General features: G+C 55.7%; 1 protein-coding gene across 1 annotated transcript in view; it reads right to left on the bottom strand.

Annotated features, from left to right (window-relative positions):
* TMPRSS9 (transmembrane protease, serine 9) overlaps nt 1,620-15,981 on the bottom strand; it is a 31,441-nt gene continuing 17,079 nt past the window's right edge. The window contains exons 7-17 of the mRNA XM_018050775.1: nt 13,430-13,704; nt 11,734-11,870; nt 10,684-11,002; nt 9,568-9,739; nt 8,830-9,101; nt 8,138-8,274; nt 5,598-5,991; nt 3,427-3,598; nt 2,505-2,770; nt 2,277-2,413; nt 1,620-1,833 (exon numbers count right to left, since the gene is read on the bottom strand). Of these exons, the coding sequence (XP_017906264.1) occupies nt 1,672-1,833; nt 2,277-2,413; nt 2,505-2,770; nt 3,427-3,598; nt 5,598-5,991; nt 8,138-8,274; nt 8,830-9,101; nt 9,568-9,739; nt 10,684-11,002; nt 11,734-11,870; nt 13,430-13,704 (2,443 nt within the window). The 3' untranslated portion in view covers nt 1,620-1,671. The remainder of the gene's footprint in view (nt 1,834-2,276; nt 2,414-2,504; nt 2,771-3,426; nt 3,599-5,597; nt 5,992-8,137; nt 8,275-8,829; nt 9,102-9,567; nt 9,740-10,683; nt 11,003-11,733; nt 11,871-13,429; nt 13,705-15,981) is intronic.

The raw sequence follows: 15,981 nt of genomic DNA, 5'->3' as shown, positions 1-15,981 counted from the left end.
CTGGGGCCAGGTGACAGTTCAAAAGATCATGAGTTCTCTGTTAGAGGCGGTGATGTCCAGCTATGGAGGGTGCACCCCAGGGGCCGTTCTGCCTGGCCAGCAGCTTGGTCGCACACATGCACACACAGCCTCCCGGGAGCTCTTGCTTCTAGTCTGTCTCCAGCTCCCTGGGGCCTTGCTGGCTAGCTGGTGATGGGGCACCCACCACGTCCAGCACCGAGCGTGTGGTCTAGGTCTCTGGCTGAAATCTGACCCAGTCCTCGTGGGGCTGGGAGCAGAGATGCTGTGGGAGAGGGCTGAGGTGGTAAGGTCCCCTCTGATGTCAGCGACTGGAAGTTTCCAGTCCCACTGGACACGGCCCCAGTCTGCAGTGGGCAGCAGCCTTGCTGTAGATGTGCTGGGGGTGGAGACATTCTTCACCTGGGGAGCGCTCCGCTGGATCCTCGGCTGCTCTTAGATCTCAGGATGAATTTAGTAGCCCTCACTGGTCCGAGGGGTTCAGAGCTGCCTGGTGGTTCAGCTGGTCTTGTCCCCTCTGTGTCACTGAGTAAGCCCTGAGTTACAGGAGGGAATGGACCCCACGTTGTGTGCCAGTTTGTAACCAAACTAAGTGGTGTGGACCCTGGTCTCCCAACCACGGCTCTCTGCTTCAGGGGAGGTTCTCTTCAGGTTCCAGTATGTGAATAAGGAGACTGAAGCTGAGATGGACACAGCAGTTTTATTCAGTGACCAGAAAATGGGGGATCAGGAGCTTAGTTCACTGTAAGCTTGCCCACGTGGCCAAAGGGATTTAATTTTAAAGGGAGGGGGGGAGAGGCTGACACTGGGGAGGCATGTGTACTAGTCTCCCCGGACAGGCAGGGCTTTTCTGAGGGGGCCACCCTGGTTGCCCTGTTTTGTCCCTAATATCTGGTCCTGGCTGCTGGTGGGTGTGTCATCTAATATGCTGATGTAAAGTGGACATCCGGTGAGACTCGGTCTGGTGGAGGTGCCATTTGTTACCATTTGTGTGTGTGTAGCTTTGTTTCTTATCTCGGGACCCTTTAACTTACACATTGTGTTCACTCCTGCTGAAGGTGGGGGAATCAGAGTTGGGAGCAGGGACCTTCCTCAGGGTGGGGGCTGGAGGGTGAGAGCAAAGACCCAGGGCAGCTCTGGCACTGTGCCCAGGTCAGGCAGCCACATGCCTGAGCACAGAATCGGGGTTTGGACCTGTGGCTGTGGCCAGGCTCCTTCTATACTCTGACTTCTGGAGACAGATCGCGGAGGGAGGGTATGTGGGGGGACCCTGTGTGTCTTCCCTGCTGGGGTCTCTGTGGGGACTGGCGTCAGCACCCCTCCCCTTCTTTCCCGAGTGACCCTGGGCTCCCAGGTGACAGGGAATGCTGTTCATGTAAAGGGGAGCCTGCAGACAAGGCTGCCTAGAGGCTGAGGGTGGGCTTCTCCCTGGAAGCCCCCCCCCCCCCGCCTCTAGCCCTGTGTGAGGGGCGGGCAGTTGGTCATTGCTGTGACACGGAGGTGCCGAGCCAGCAGGCTACAGACGAGGGGCTGTTTTTATTGGAACAAAATATGCAATTCAACTGCACCCCCGTTACCCACAGCCCACCCCCTCCCCACCCCACCCCCGCCACCTCCTCGTCTCTGGTCCACGTCTGGGCAGCCATGTGGTGGTCACTCCTGGATGTTCTGCCCGATCCAGCCTCTGACAGCAGCCACCCGGGTATACACGCCCGGGAACTGGGGCCGCCCACAGCCGTAACCCCAGCTGGTGACCCCAGTTAGCACCCAGCGGCCGGAGGGCTCCCTGCAGGCCAGGGGTCCCCCCGCGTCACCCTGAGGAGGGGAGACAGGAAACGTACTCAGAGCGGGCAGTACTTCCCCTCCAGCAGCCAAGGGTGGGCTGGCCTGACCTCTGTGACCCCAGGTAAGTAGTAGTGTTCTCCCTGGGAGAGCCTCACTGCCATCTGAGAAATGGGTTCAATGCTCAGGTGAGCTTTCATCCGCCTGGCACATTGGCGGACACCTGCCTGGTGGGCCTAGAGAAGACCCGGCCTCTGCCCTGCTCCTGACCCCTCTACCTGGCTAGGGGAGGATGTGGTGGGGGTGGAACCTGGTTCTCTAGAGGTGTCCACCAAGGCGGGGTTCAGTGGAAACTCCAGGAGAGCCGAAAGGTGCTCTGTTTGAGGAAGTGCACTGGAGGGGGGGAGCAGCTGAGGGGCTTTGCGTCCTGAGGGTGTGGCCCCAGGGAGCCCCGGTTCAGTTGCACAGTCGCTCACCGAGCAGCTGTCCACGCCTCCCTGCGGGAACCCGGCGCACAGCATGCGGCTGCTGATCTGTACCGGGTAGAAGCGGCGGCAGGTCTGCTCGCTGAGGAGGCGCACGGCCGCCTTCTGCAGCTGCCTGGCCATCGAGCCTGCGGGCGAGCGGCAGGACGGGACTCGGTAAGGCTGTGTGCCCGCTCGCTACCACAGGGATCCCCAGTGGGGGTCTGGGCGGGATCCTACCTCCCTCGCGCACGGAGCCCCAGCCTGTGATGACGCAGCGCGCGCCGTCGGGGGGCCGCGGGGCAGGCTCAGGCAGGCAGATGGGCCGCACCAGGCGGCTGCGGCGTACTGGCCCCACTAGCTCGAGCAGTGCCACGTCGTAGTCGAGGGTGTAGAGGTTATAGAAGGGGTGCTTGTGGATGCGCGCCACACGCTCCAGCTGCCCGTCAGCGCCACTCAGGAACGGCGTGCCCAGGAAGGCTGCCCACTGCTTGGGGTCCCCGTAGCTGTGGGATGTGAAGGCTAGGCGTCCGCCTGGGTCCCCACGCCCCTGCCCTGCTGGGGGCGCCCCTGCAACCGTGGCCGGCACCTGACCTCAGCTGAGTATTCCTTTTCCCTAGAATGGGGCGGGGGGGAGGATGAGAGGGGCCGCCAGGCACTGAGGTGACACTACACGCTGTGTCCATTTCCACCCAATGTTGGGGCTCTGGTGGCTGGAGGACCCGCTGTCCCGCCTCCCGACCGCTCCAACTTCGGCACTGTGAGGCGCATCCTGAGATGGGTGTTTCCATGGAAGGCAGGAACCCTGGCCGGGCCCTCCTCCTGGGCACCCTGCCAGGATGGGGAACCTCCTCTCACCTTGGAGGGCCTTTAGGGTGGTGCCGGTCCAAGCCAGTTGGGCTGGGGATGAAAGGGTCTCACTGCCCCCAGAGATCTGGCTGGAGGCCCCCCGCACCTCCGCATTTGGTGGAGGCTGGACTCACCCCTTGCAGCCAGGTTTGGGGTGGTGGGTAGGCAGGAAGGTTTGCGCGAAGTAGGGGCCTGGGGTTGTTGTGGGTGTGGGGCAAGGGCGTTCCGGGCGAAGGCGGAGGCGCCAGGCTCCGAATTTTCAGGGGCTGCGATTGGTGAACTACCAATGTGGGCCGGGACCTTCGGGACTCACACGTCGAAGCAGTGCGCCGCCGACAGCAGCCACCTCTCCGCCACCAGCACAGCCCCGCAGCGGTGCTCCCGCCGCCGCAGCCACAGGCTCACCTGCCACGGCCACTCCCCGCGGCCCGCAGCGCTGCCGCCCACGATCCGGGTCAGCGCCGCAGCCGGCGCCAGGCCGCAGTCTGCAGGAGAGGCAGGTGATTGCTGCTCGGAGGGCCCGCGCCTCCTCCATGCCAACTGTCCCGTCCCACCATGGAGCCCTGCCTGGCTGTGCTAGAGAGGAGGAGTGCGGTGGGAGACCCACCTCAGGAAAACGCCCCACCCACGGGACACTGCGCCTGGTCCTACCAGCGCCTCTTCTGGTCTCAGATGTTTGAAATGCATTTGTTTCCTGTACCCTTAGCCTTGGCGCCGCACCTCCGCAGCTGGGGCTCCGTGCCAGGATCCCCTCCCATCCTGACTCCTCCCAGGCAGCCTTCATTCCCCAGGAGTCCAGTTCCCTGCTGCTTCCAAGCCCTCGCACACCCACCGGCTTCCCAGGAAGCCCTGCTTGGCTTCCTGGATGCCAGCAATGGGCTGTTTACCCAAGTCCCAGTGACCTGGTGTCCTTCCCAGGGTGTCCCCCATCCTGTGGACCCCCCACCCCAGCACAAGGTGCACCCTCAGAACAAGAGAGTAGGAAGAAATGGGTGGTTGCAAGGGGTGCTGCCGGGCCCCCATCACCAGCTGAAGGGACGCCCAGGTTACACATCTGATCCTGTCCCCACCACCCAGCTGTTTCCCCTGCCCCCTCAGCAGATAGAGAGGCTGCAGGGAGCAGAAGGGCTCAATGCCGACACCTGGAGGTGGCGACAGAGGGGGGCCACCACCTTGGCCCACCTGACCCCATCTGCAGCTTGCCTGGAACCAGGAGGCCTGGAGAATTCGGCCAAAGCTGCACCCCTCTCCTGGAAACACTACCCCCACGTGGAACAAAATGTGCCATTTCAGGGCTCCCTCCACCTCCCGGCCCCATGGTAAGAACTGTAGCTATTGGAAAATTTCATAAGCATCACTGGGCTGGAGACCAGACCCAGCCGCAGAGTTAACAGGCCACAGAGTTTTTCTGAGGGCACCCTGCGGCTCTGCAGTGTCAACACCCTCCTCTGAGCAGCCTTTGGGAGTCGCAGCCAGCAGAGGTCCCCTTGGATCCAGAGCAGTCACAGAGACTCTGACCTGATTCGCAGGGGCTCTGGTCTCGACGTCCCACCTGTGTCTTAAGCTTGTGGTCCCTGAGTGGGGGCCAGGAGGCACGGGGTGCAGATACCCCCACCACATACACACACACGTGGTCTGCTTGGCTCTGGGCTCACTCCAGCATCCCCAGCACCCGCTCTGTCCCCACACCCGACAGCGCTGGCCTCTCCTCTGGAGAGTCTCCCCATGGTTCTTTGGGATGTGGTCTGCCTTGTAGTGAGTCCATAAACCTGACTTTGTGGGTGCAGGTCTGTGTCTGGGGACTCAGGCCGCCTGGGCTCTGTGAATGTGGGGGGTGGCAGAGGTGGGGACAGGCCCCATTCTCCCGCGAAGCCTGGGACACTGCCGCTGGCATCTGGTTCAGCCATAGAAAATTGCCTGTGGTTGATGGGGCTTTTATTTTTGACCCACAAACACAGCAGTTTCATATGTTTCTGATTAATATTTAATAATGTCCCAGACCCAAGCTCAGGGCCACGTTCTCTGTCATGACATCTTCAGCCACTTACTGCCAAGTTGTCCCCACTTAGACCCTACCGGGAGCCTGTGGGACTGGCTGCTAACATGCACACCTGCAGAATCAGGGTCCACGATGGGCTGACTTCTCTCCCCTCCAAAATTCCGAAGTGGAAGCCCTGACCCCCCAGGATAAGACTCTTTGGAGATGATTAAATTAAAATGAGGTTATTAATAATAGGGTGGGTCCTAATCTGGTACCAATGGGGTCCTTATAATAGGGGATTAGGACACAGACACCTACAGAGGGGAGACCACCTGAGGACGGGGGAGAAGGCAGCCACCTGCCCACACTGCCATCTCCAACTCCAGCTTCCAGCATGGGGAGATGACAAGCATTTTAGGCCCCCAACTGGACCACAATGATGCAGCCCCATGACAGACACAATAACCCGCCACCCACACGTGCCGCTCCATCTCCCCAGGTACCTGGTAGCTGGGCGCCCACCGTGGTCTTTGGAGTTGGGGGCAGTGGTGTCTGGCCCCTAGGAGTGGAGGTCGCAGCAGCGGTGGTCCTGTTGGCAGGTTGACTGGTCACCCTGATGGTGGCCTGGGGAGTGGGTGTGCTGGCCGTGACTCCCGGGACTGTGAGGCCTGCTGTCGTCCTGGTGTGACTGCTGGTGGGCATCCTTGTGGTGGGCAGCGGGGCTGTGGGGAGCGAGTGGGAGGACATGGTGGCCAGGATCCAGCCCTTGAGCCTGGTGATGCGGGTATACACGCCCGGCTTCTTGACCTGTGCACAGCCGATGCCCCAGCTCACGATCCCAGCCAGATAAAACACACCGGGTGTCTCCTCACAGGCCAGGGGTCCCCCAGAGTCACCCTGGAAAGGAAGGACAAAGGGCTGGCTGAGCACCCAGCATCCTCACTGTGGAGGTGCTGCCAGGCCCTCCCACATGCCCACAAGTGGGAGCGGCTCCTCAGTGGAGCCAGCCTCACACCCACACAGGGCTGCGGGACCTTGTGTGACCTGGAGCAGGTCACCCCTCTGGGCTGAGATGGCTCTTACTTTTGCCTTGGCAGCAAAACATCAGAAAACCCTGAAGAAAAAACAGCCCTCCTAAGGAATAATATAAAGTGGGAAAAAGAGGCAAGTGGTGCTGGGAAAGCTGGACAACCACATGTAAATCAATGAAGTTAGAATTTCACTCCTCACTCCCTACATGAAAATAAATTGAAAATGGCTTAAGTGTAAGACATGACACCATAAAACTCCTCAAAGAGTTAACATAGGCAAAATGTAAACCTTTCCAATGTTTTCTCAGGTCAATCTCCCAAGGCAAGATAAATAAAAGCAAAATTAAACAAATGGGATCTAATCACACTTAACAAGCTTTTGTACAGCGAAGCATAAAATGAAAAACAACCTACAGAATGGGAGAGCATATTTGCAAGCGATGCAACTGCCAAGGGCTTAATCTCCAAAATACACAAACTCAGTACTACAAAATAATCCCATCAAAAAATGGGCAGAACACCTAAATAGACATTTGCCCAAAGAAGACAAATGGCCAATAAGAACATGAAAAGATGTTCAACATCACTACTGGAGAAATGGAAATCAAAACTACAATGGAAAAAGTAAAAAAAACAAAAAAAAAAGTATCACCTCACACTAGTCAGGATGGCCATCATATTTTTTAAAAAATCTACAGATAATAACATGCTGGAAAGGATGTGGAGAAAAGGAAACCCTCTTACACTGCTGCTGAGAGTGTAAATTAATGCAGCCACTGTGAACAGTAGGAGGGTCCTTTAAAAATGAGAGTCGCCATACGATGTTGCAGTCCCACTCCTGGACAATACATACAGGAAAGACGAAAAATCTAACTGGAAAAGGATACACGCACCCAAAGTTCACAGCAGCACGGTCCACAATAGCCAAGAGAGGCAAGCAACCTAAATGTCCCCGGGCAGGTCTGGATAAAGAAGATGCAGTACATATATATAATCGACTATTACTCGGCCATAAAAAAGAACGAAGTCATGCCACTTGCAGCAACATGCATGGATGCAGAGATGATCATACTAAGTGAGAGGAGTCAGAAAGACGAATGTCACGTATCACTTATATGTGGACTCTAAAATATGACACAGGTAAGCTTACGAAAACAGACTCCCAGAGAACATACTTGTGGTTGCCAGAGGGGAAAGGGGCAGGGAGGGATAAACTAGGGGTTTGGGATTAACAGATACACACTACTAAACAGAAAACAGATTAAGGATTTACTGTGTAGCATGGGGAACTATATTCAGTATTTTTAAATTATGATGGAAAAGAATATGAAAAGTATATGCACATATAACTGAGTCGCTTTGTTGTATATCAGAAACCAACACACTGTAAATCAACTATACTCCAGTAAAATGATTTTAAAGCATCATGTTTGCTGTAGGATTCTGTTATATTTCAGATGCTTTTCTTCTGATTTTGAAGATGATCCTATTTCTCTTTCTTCAAAGTACAATTGCATTGAATAACATTAACGGAGTCTCCTGTGTGGAGCCGAGATTTTTGAAATCAACTCACCTTGGTTGTGATGTTTTTCCTTATAATACCCTAGTGGATTGAATTTGCTTTTTGTTAGGCTTTTTTTTTTTTTGTCTATGCTTCTAAGTAATACTGGTCTGTGAATTTTTTTTTCTCTTTCTTTATATTTTTTTATATTTATTTTGCCACATAGCATGGTTTCTGGAATCTCAGTCCCCTAACCAGGGATTGAGCCCCAAGCCAGGGCGTTCCCTGGACTTCTTTTCCCTGTAAGTGTCTCTGGCCCTGATTACGTGGTCTAGCTAGCTTTTTATGTTCTGGATCCAATTGGTTTCCCCTTAAAAATGGGTCACCCCCATGTCAGGTGTGACAGGGTGGTCATTTACATACCCATGTATTCTCAGTTAACACGTGCTAGGCAGCCTTTTAAATCAGGACTTGTCACGGTCCCTCTCAGCCAGGTCCCTCCTGAACTCACCTGGCAGGAGTCCACCTTGCCCTCCAGGAAGCCGGCGCAGATCATCCTGTCTGTGAGCGAGAAGTTGTAGAGGGCGCTACACGCCTTGTGGTCTATGATGCCCACAGACGCCCGCTGCAGAAGGTCAGGCTTGGTGGCTGCCAAGACAAGGAGCATCCACCCAGGGCCACTTACAGAGGGCTCACTGTTAAGCGAGGGCTTCGCTCTGACCACAAGCACCCCCACCCAGAGGGAGGCACAGAGGCTCGTGTCCTCGCAGGGATGTGTGTAAAGTCACAGACTAAGACAGAGGTAGACCTCAGAGCCCAAGAACCTCACCATGGCCCACAAGTGGGCTCCCTAGCACCTTGGGTGCCCTGCAAGGGGGCTACTCAGATTTCAAAGGAGGCATTAACTCTTGGTGGGGGCCTATGCATGGTATAACAAGGGTCCCCCAACATTTTTCCATAAAGAGCCACACAGTAGATACATTCCACTTTATGGGCCAGTCTTCATGCAGACCACTCAGCTCTGCTTTTGCTGCCCCAGGGGGCCTTCTATGAGTGAGTGGGTGTGGCTGTGTGCCAATAAAACTTTATAAAATAAAAAGCAGCTGCCTTAGGCTGGAGTTTGAAACCTTGAGGTAGTGGAAAGGTGAGTGGTCTGTAAGCAGGGGGATCAGAGCCCCAGGCCAGGGGTCATGGGGAGCTCACCGTTGCCCTCTTGGGTGTTGCCCCACCCGGAGATCACACACTTGCGGCCCACAGGGAACTTCTGGATGGCCAGCGGCAGGCAGACGGGCTGCACATACTTGTTGAAGACCAAAGGCCTGGCCAGCTCCAGCACGGCCACGTCGAAGTCCAGGATGCTGGGGTTGTACTGGGGGTGCAGCACCACCCGCCTGAGCCCCACCTTCACGGGGCTCCCACCAACGCCCGACAGGGACGCGGTGCCCAGCTGGGCCCGCACCAGCTCCACCTTCGTGCTGCCAGGAAGGGGCCGCTCAGACTCCCCGCCCCCACCTCTGCAGCCCCCAGGGCACCAGGCAGAGCTGGGGGACCCAGGCCCCGGGGAGGGTGAGGCAGGGAACCCCTTGACCCCGGGCCTCATTTCCTTTTGGGACAAGGAGGTGTGAGAGGGCTGCACAGCTTTGTGACCATCAGAGGTCAATGCTGCCGCCTTTGAGCAAAGGGGAGGGGCCTGTCCCCCCAACTACTTGGCCCCTGTGTCCCCTACAGACCAGGCTCCTCCCGGAAGCCACTCCCCAGAGCCCCCTACTTCTTCATGCTGCCCCCCAACCACCTCATCCCATCTGCATCTAGATGTGAGCCTGGTGGGGAGGGGAGGCCCCTCCCCCCGCCAGCCCTCGGTCCTGAGTGGTCTCTGAGCACATGGGGATTTGATGGTGGGGGACCTGCCCGGTAATATCGGGGGAGTCAAGGGGGCCTTACTGGTTGAAGCAGTGGGCGGCAGACAGCAGCCAGCGGTCCCCCACCACAGTGGCTCCACAGAAGTGCCGCGAGCCCTCCTTCAGGCTGACCTGCCAGGGCACCTCCCCCAAGGAGGCCCCAAGCCCCCCCACGATCCGGGTGGGCTTCTCCAGCGCCGGCCTGGCCCCACACTCTGCAGGGACAAGACAGGAGGGTCCGGGCACCTCAGCCTGCTGGCATCGGGACCACCCTGGTTCCAGGGGGGCCCCGGGTCTCTGGCTGGGAAGTGGCGCATCACACAGATGAGGAAACCAAGACTTAAGGCGCCCTAAGTGCTCGTCCAGCGGGGGATGTGGGTGAGAAAGGAGAAGGCAAGGTCGTAAAGGCCCCTGCCCCACCAGCCTCAGCGCAGCAGACACACACCTGCAGCCCCTACAGCACAACCCAGGGGGCTCAATGGACAGAGCTGGTTATACGGGGCTGGGGGCCGGGCAGGTGCAGGCGGCATTTAAATGAGGCAGAGTTTGGATTGGTTCCCAGCCTCGCAGGTCTGTGGGACCATAAAGAGGGGTCAGCATCAGATGGGCCAGTGGATCCTGGACGTGGGTCCTCGGAAACCACATGGTCAAGACCGGTGGAGAGTGCATATACTGCCTGTGGGTGCCATGTCTGTAATAGCCTCAACTCAGCTTCTCTCTGACCCTGCCCGCCCCCCACATTGGTCACTGGCCCCCTGCTGAACCTTCAGGATATTCTGAGTACACCCTCCTGGATGGCCCGAGTTTTGCAGATGCTCAGTGGCATCTGACTCTGCAACCCCACGGACTGTAGCCCACTAGGCTCCTCTGTCCATGGGATTCTCCAGGCAAGAGTACTGGAGTGAGTTGCCATTTCCTTCTCCAGGGGATCTTCCCAAACCAGGGATTGAACCCAGGTCTCCTGCATTGCAGGCGGATTCTTTACTGCTGAGCTACCAGGGGAATGTGAAGGCTGACCACATGCCTTTACCCATGCACTTGACAGACATCACTAATCAATCACCCATCTCTTCCCCAGAGTGCTTTAGAAAGCCAGTACCAAATCCATCCGACCCTGTGCAGAGCAGACACACACTGCTGCTGTCTCCCCAGAAAATACCTTGTGGCTTAGAAGCGGTGGCCAAGTCGAGAGGCACAGCATTAGGGGCCAGTGTGGGTTTGGTGAGGGTGTCAGTCACCAGGCTCTTGGGGCTGGTGGGCCAGGCAGTGCTGAGGGTGGTGGAGGTGAGTGCCACCGTGGGGGCTGGAGGCTTGCTTGCAGCAGCAATGGTCTCCAGGATCCAGTCCCGCAGACTGGTCACTCGGGCGTAGACCCCTGGACGCTGGGCTTCCGCACAGCCGATTCCCCAGCTCACGATGCCGGCCAGGAAGAACCTGCCAGAGGACTCCTCGCAGACCAGGGGGCCCCCTGAGTCACCCTGGGAGACAGAGGCACACCCTCAGGAGGGTTTGGGGCTCCCTGGCCATATCTGGCCCCAGATCCAGAGCTACGGGTCATAGGGGGAGCCCTGGTTGCAGGATGTGTTTCCTCACAAGCCCACGGAGCACTCGTGGCTGAAAACTCACATCTCAGAACCTCAGTCTCCGCCTCGAAAAATACAACAGGACACTTGGACTCTGGATCTCTAAGGCCTCTTTCAGTTCCACCACTGGCAGTTAAAAACCCAGCCCAGATAAACAATATCCCCTCCTCTCCTTAGCCCCATAGATCTTGGATAATGTCACCAGTGGCTTAGGAACCTCCAGTCATCTCATGGGCAGCCACAGCATCCTGTCTTGCTTTCCTTTGCCTCCTCCTCACACCCAGCTCACCGTGCACACTTATGTCCTTAAACACAAGCTCTCTCCTGCTATTTCCTGACGTTTTCTCCAGTCTCTGGCTCTCACGTGCCAAGCAGAGCACATTAGTAGCCGCTTCCCACCCACCAGGCCTTAGAAAGGGCAGCAAAGATACAAACTAAAAAGGAAACCCGCAGCCATGTGGCCAACCCAGCAGAGGGTCTTGGTGGTGGACCAGAGACAGAAGACCCCCCCCATTTCTGGGAGAGGGGAGCCTTGGGTGGGAGGATCGGGGGCTGTTACGAGGACCTCAGGGGCTGGTGGAGCGTCCCCTGGGGCCCCTGGCCCCTTCCCCAGGTGCTGGGCTCACCTGGCAGGAATCCACCTTCCCGTCCAGGTAGCCAGCACACACCATCCTGTCGGTGAGTGAGTGGCCGTATAGGCTGGCGCACAGGGCCTGGTCCAGCAGCTCCACAGTGGCCTTCTGCAGCATTTCCGGCTTGACCACTGCTCGGGATGGGGAGAGATGAGGGGGGAGCACCCCAGGACCCCAGCAGTCCACACCCCTGAGCTGGGAGCCTGAGCTTCAGTTTCTCCTATCCCGTGCGGTGGACCTGCTGCAGCCCCAGCTCAGAAAGGAGCCAGGCCCACCAGTGCCCACTGACTACCCTCCCAGCCTGGACATCTCAAGACTAGGCTCCTCCCTCCCCTCCCCAAACCTACCCACCCTGAGCCCCCACTTCCCTGCTGGAAACGTTTCTTAGCCTGGCAGTAGCCCCATCTTGACTAAACATTAAATCAGATTAGGTAGCCTTCCCTCAAACCCTCCAGGGCATTTCCCTACCCCCAGCTGAACCTGAATGCCCAAGCCTGGAGCAGCTATCCTGGCTACCCCAGGCCCTTTGCACATGCCATTCCGGCTGCCTACAAGGCTTGTCCCTGTGGAATCTGCTTTCTTCATCTCCTGTTTTAAATTGCAGCCCTCTGCCCCTGCATCCCTGCCTGATTTTACTCCACCTGATATGTCACCACCTGTCAGTTTTCTTGTTTACTATCTACTGCCCCTGAAATTGTGCTGTCCAACACAATAGCCACTGGCCTTGTAAGGCTATTTAAGTGCAGACTGAAGCTCATCACGATGAAATGAAACAGAGAATTCAGTATCTCAGTCATGCCAACCCGGGTCACGGGGCTGCTGACTCCCTTAGTGGATGGCACAGACATGCTGGGTGTCTGCCACCGACAATTCTATCAGGCAGTGCCAGCCTGGACTGGGGGCTCCGTGTGGGCAGGGGTTTCTCCCTGAATGGCCTGCTACCCAACCCCTGGAATAGGGATGCCTGGTCTTATATTAGGCACCACCATCTCAGGCCCTTTCCTAAAGATGTCCCCGACCCCAACTCCTCCTTCTTGTTTCCTTCCTAGCACCTCTCACCATCAATCACAGTTGATCTGACATAGTTACCCCTACACTGATATCACCTTCCCAGGGCCTGGCTCCCCTGAGACCCTGGTCACAGCCAATCCACACGTAACCTCATGACAGTGCGTGTGTTTCTGTTTAAAGACACCTCACTTATCCTGTGTTGTTGATTCACTAACAGGGAGCTCACAGTCCATAGCGCTATAACCCTCACCTGAACAAAGCTCATTGAATACATGGATTTCTTCCCTGTGAGACACATCCCAGCCCTCCTGCACTTAGGACCCTAGTTGGCACGTCAGCTCCATGCTTGGGGCCTGTTTCGATTTGGTCAAACTTGCCACAGAAAGCACGAAAATGAAAAAAAATGACAACATGGTGGTGAATAGACCAGAAGAAGGACACCAGTTTCCAGTCTGAGCAGAGCCGAGAAGGCAGGTGTCACCAGGCTCCACCACCTCACTGGGAACAGATTCCACATTGTGGATGACCAGAGCCCCTACAAGTGGCCACCGGGGGGGTCAGATGCATTTTTGCAAGTGGGTGAATTTGCAAATACAGAACTCGCGGCTAACCAGGCCAGACCGTGGGATGTTTGCTTGGTCGTGCCTTGCTGGCCTAGCTGCGGGCAGTGGGTGCTTACAGAAGTCCTCCTTGAGGTAGCCCCAGCCTGAGATGAGGCACTTCTTCCTTGGTGGGAAGACGTGCGAGGCGGCCGGCAGGCACACGGGCTGCACGTGCCGGCTGAAGGGCAGGGGTCTGCCCAGCTCCAGCACCGCCACGTCGAAGTCAGCTGTGTCCGAGTTGTAGGATGGGTGTGTGATGATCCGGGCCACGCGGGCCCGCACTGTGCTGCCCTCTGAGCCGCTGAGGTAGGTGGTGCCCACGTAAGCCACCCACTCCGGGGAGTCCTGGAATCTGCGGGGCAGACAGATCCTGGCTCAGAGGCTCACCAAGGCTGGAGCCGGGGGTGGTGGGGGGTGGGAAGGGGGAGCGGGGCACTTACCCAGGAGGCAGGTGCCCCTAAACAGCCATGGAAACTGATGGGAATGTTTTCCATGAAACATTGGCAAAAATCAGAACGAACGCACAAAAATTAAAACATGGTCCATGAATTATCAACATTTTAAACAAAGACAGGATCCACAGGGCCGGGATTAGGGTGCGGAGAGGGAGGCACTGAACGTAGACTGGGCACTAGATGATACTGTGTAGCCGTTTCAGTTTTCTCAGGTGTGATGGTACATGTGTCTTGGAGACTGTTCTTTAGTTGTTCAAATGTGCTAGGGTGCCTCAGAGGTGATGCATTATTTCTACTTAATTTCAAACTGTTTGGCAAGGATTTGTATGTATGAAGAGGTGTGGGGGGTATAGATTATAGATATAGCCAGATGGAGAGAGCGAGAGAGAAAGAGAATATGGTGAAATAGTAACAATTTTTGAAATCAGGTACAGTAAATCCCCTACGTACAAATCTTCAAGCTGGGAACTTTCAAAGGTGTGAACACGCCCCTGTATGCCAGCTGTTGTACTTTTCAAGGGACTGTACTGTAAGATTAAAATGTTTTCTTTATGCTTTATGTTTGCTTTTTATGTATAATTTGTGTAAAGAATATCATAAACCTATTACAGTACAGTAGCATATAACCGACTGTGTTAGCTGGGTACCTAGGCTTACTTTGTTAGACTTACAAATCGGACTAATGAATGAACTCTCAGAAAGGAACTCATTTGTATGTAGTGGACTTACTTACAGGCATATGGGTATTTGTTGTACTATTTTTCCATCTTTTCTATTGAAATATTTTCATAATAAAATGCTGAGAGGAATGAAATTTAAAACAATAAAAAGAAAACAACTCTTCTTGACCTGAATGTCATTGTTTATGTGACCTGTGTCCCCCAGATAGTCTTCCCAGGATCAGAACCAGGTTACCCTGGGAATTAGTGACCCCCTGACCCAGGGCAATTCTCAGGCAGTGGTTTCCCAGGAAGTCCATGTTGCCTGTTGCCCTGCCCTCTCCCCAGGGACTCCTCAGAGGGAAACAACCAACTAGCAATGCCCGGCACAGCCAGAGCCTTCCAGAACCTTCTCCTACCTTAGGCCAGCTCCGTTCTGATTGGCCACTCTGGTTTTTAAAGATTCTGACCATCTTCAACAATAACCAGAAACGACCCAATTCAAAACTGGGCAAAGAGCCTCAATAGACATTGCTCCGAAGAAGATACACAAATGGCCAATAAGCACATGAGAAGATGCTCAGCATCACTGATCATTAGGGAAACGCACGTCACAACCACAGTGAGAGGTGAGAGGAAGGTTCAAGAAGGAGGGGACATAAGTATGTCCATGGCTGATTCACGCTGGTGTATGGCAGAAACCAACACAATAGCATAAAGCAATTATCTTCCAATTTAAAACAAATTAATTAAAAACACCACAATAAGACACCACTTCACAGCTACTAGGATGGCCATTATTAAACAAATAGGGACTTCCCTAGTGGTTCAGTGGTTAGGAATCTGTACTTCCAAAGCAGGGGACATGGGTTTGGTCCCTGGTTGGGGAACTAAGATCCTGCATGCCAAGTGGCCAAAAAACATAGACTAATAAAAAACAAAACAAGCAAACAAAAGTAACAAGTAATGGCAAGGATGTGGAGAAATGGGGAGCTCCGCCAGGATGACGCAGCAGAGACCCTGAGCTCATCTCCTCTCAGGAGCACACCCAAATGACAACTCTCTGCAGAACAGCCATCGATGGAAAAGACTGGAACCTGCCAGCAAAGATCTCCTGCAACTAAAGACGCAGAGAAGGAAACACAGCGAGACGAGGAGAGGCAGCTTCACGACACAGTCAAACCCCGTGCCCCCAGGCCCGCAGCCGCAAGCTGGAGACTAACTGCTTTGCAGAGGCTTCCGCAAGAGCGAGAGGGCTGAGCACATCAGGCCCCCGATCCCGGGGCCCAGCGCTTTTAAGAGGAGTCCCCAGAGCTTCTGCCTTTGGAGGCTGGTGGAGCTTAACTGCAGGAGCCCTCACAGGACAGGGGAGAAGGAGGCCTCATCCTTGAAGGGCTCACAAAGAACCCAGGTGCACTGGGCCCCAGGGCAGAAGCTGTAATTCAATGGACGCCTGGGCCAGACCTGCCTGCTGGACTCCAAGGGTCTCCTGGGGAGGTGGGGGTGGCACTGTGG

The sequence above is a fragment of the Capra hircus genome, chromosome 7, assembly GCF_001704415.2.
Source record: "Capra hircus breed San Clemente chromosome 7, ASM170441v1, whole genome shotgun sequence".
NCBI lineage: Eukaryota > Metazoa > Chordata > Mammalia > Artiodactyla > Bovidae > Capra > Capra hircus.
The sequence above is the reverse complement of the archived record's forward strand: the minus strand, read 5'-3'. Positions and strand labels throughout refer to the sequence as shown.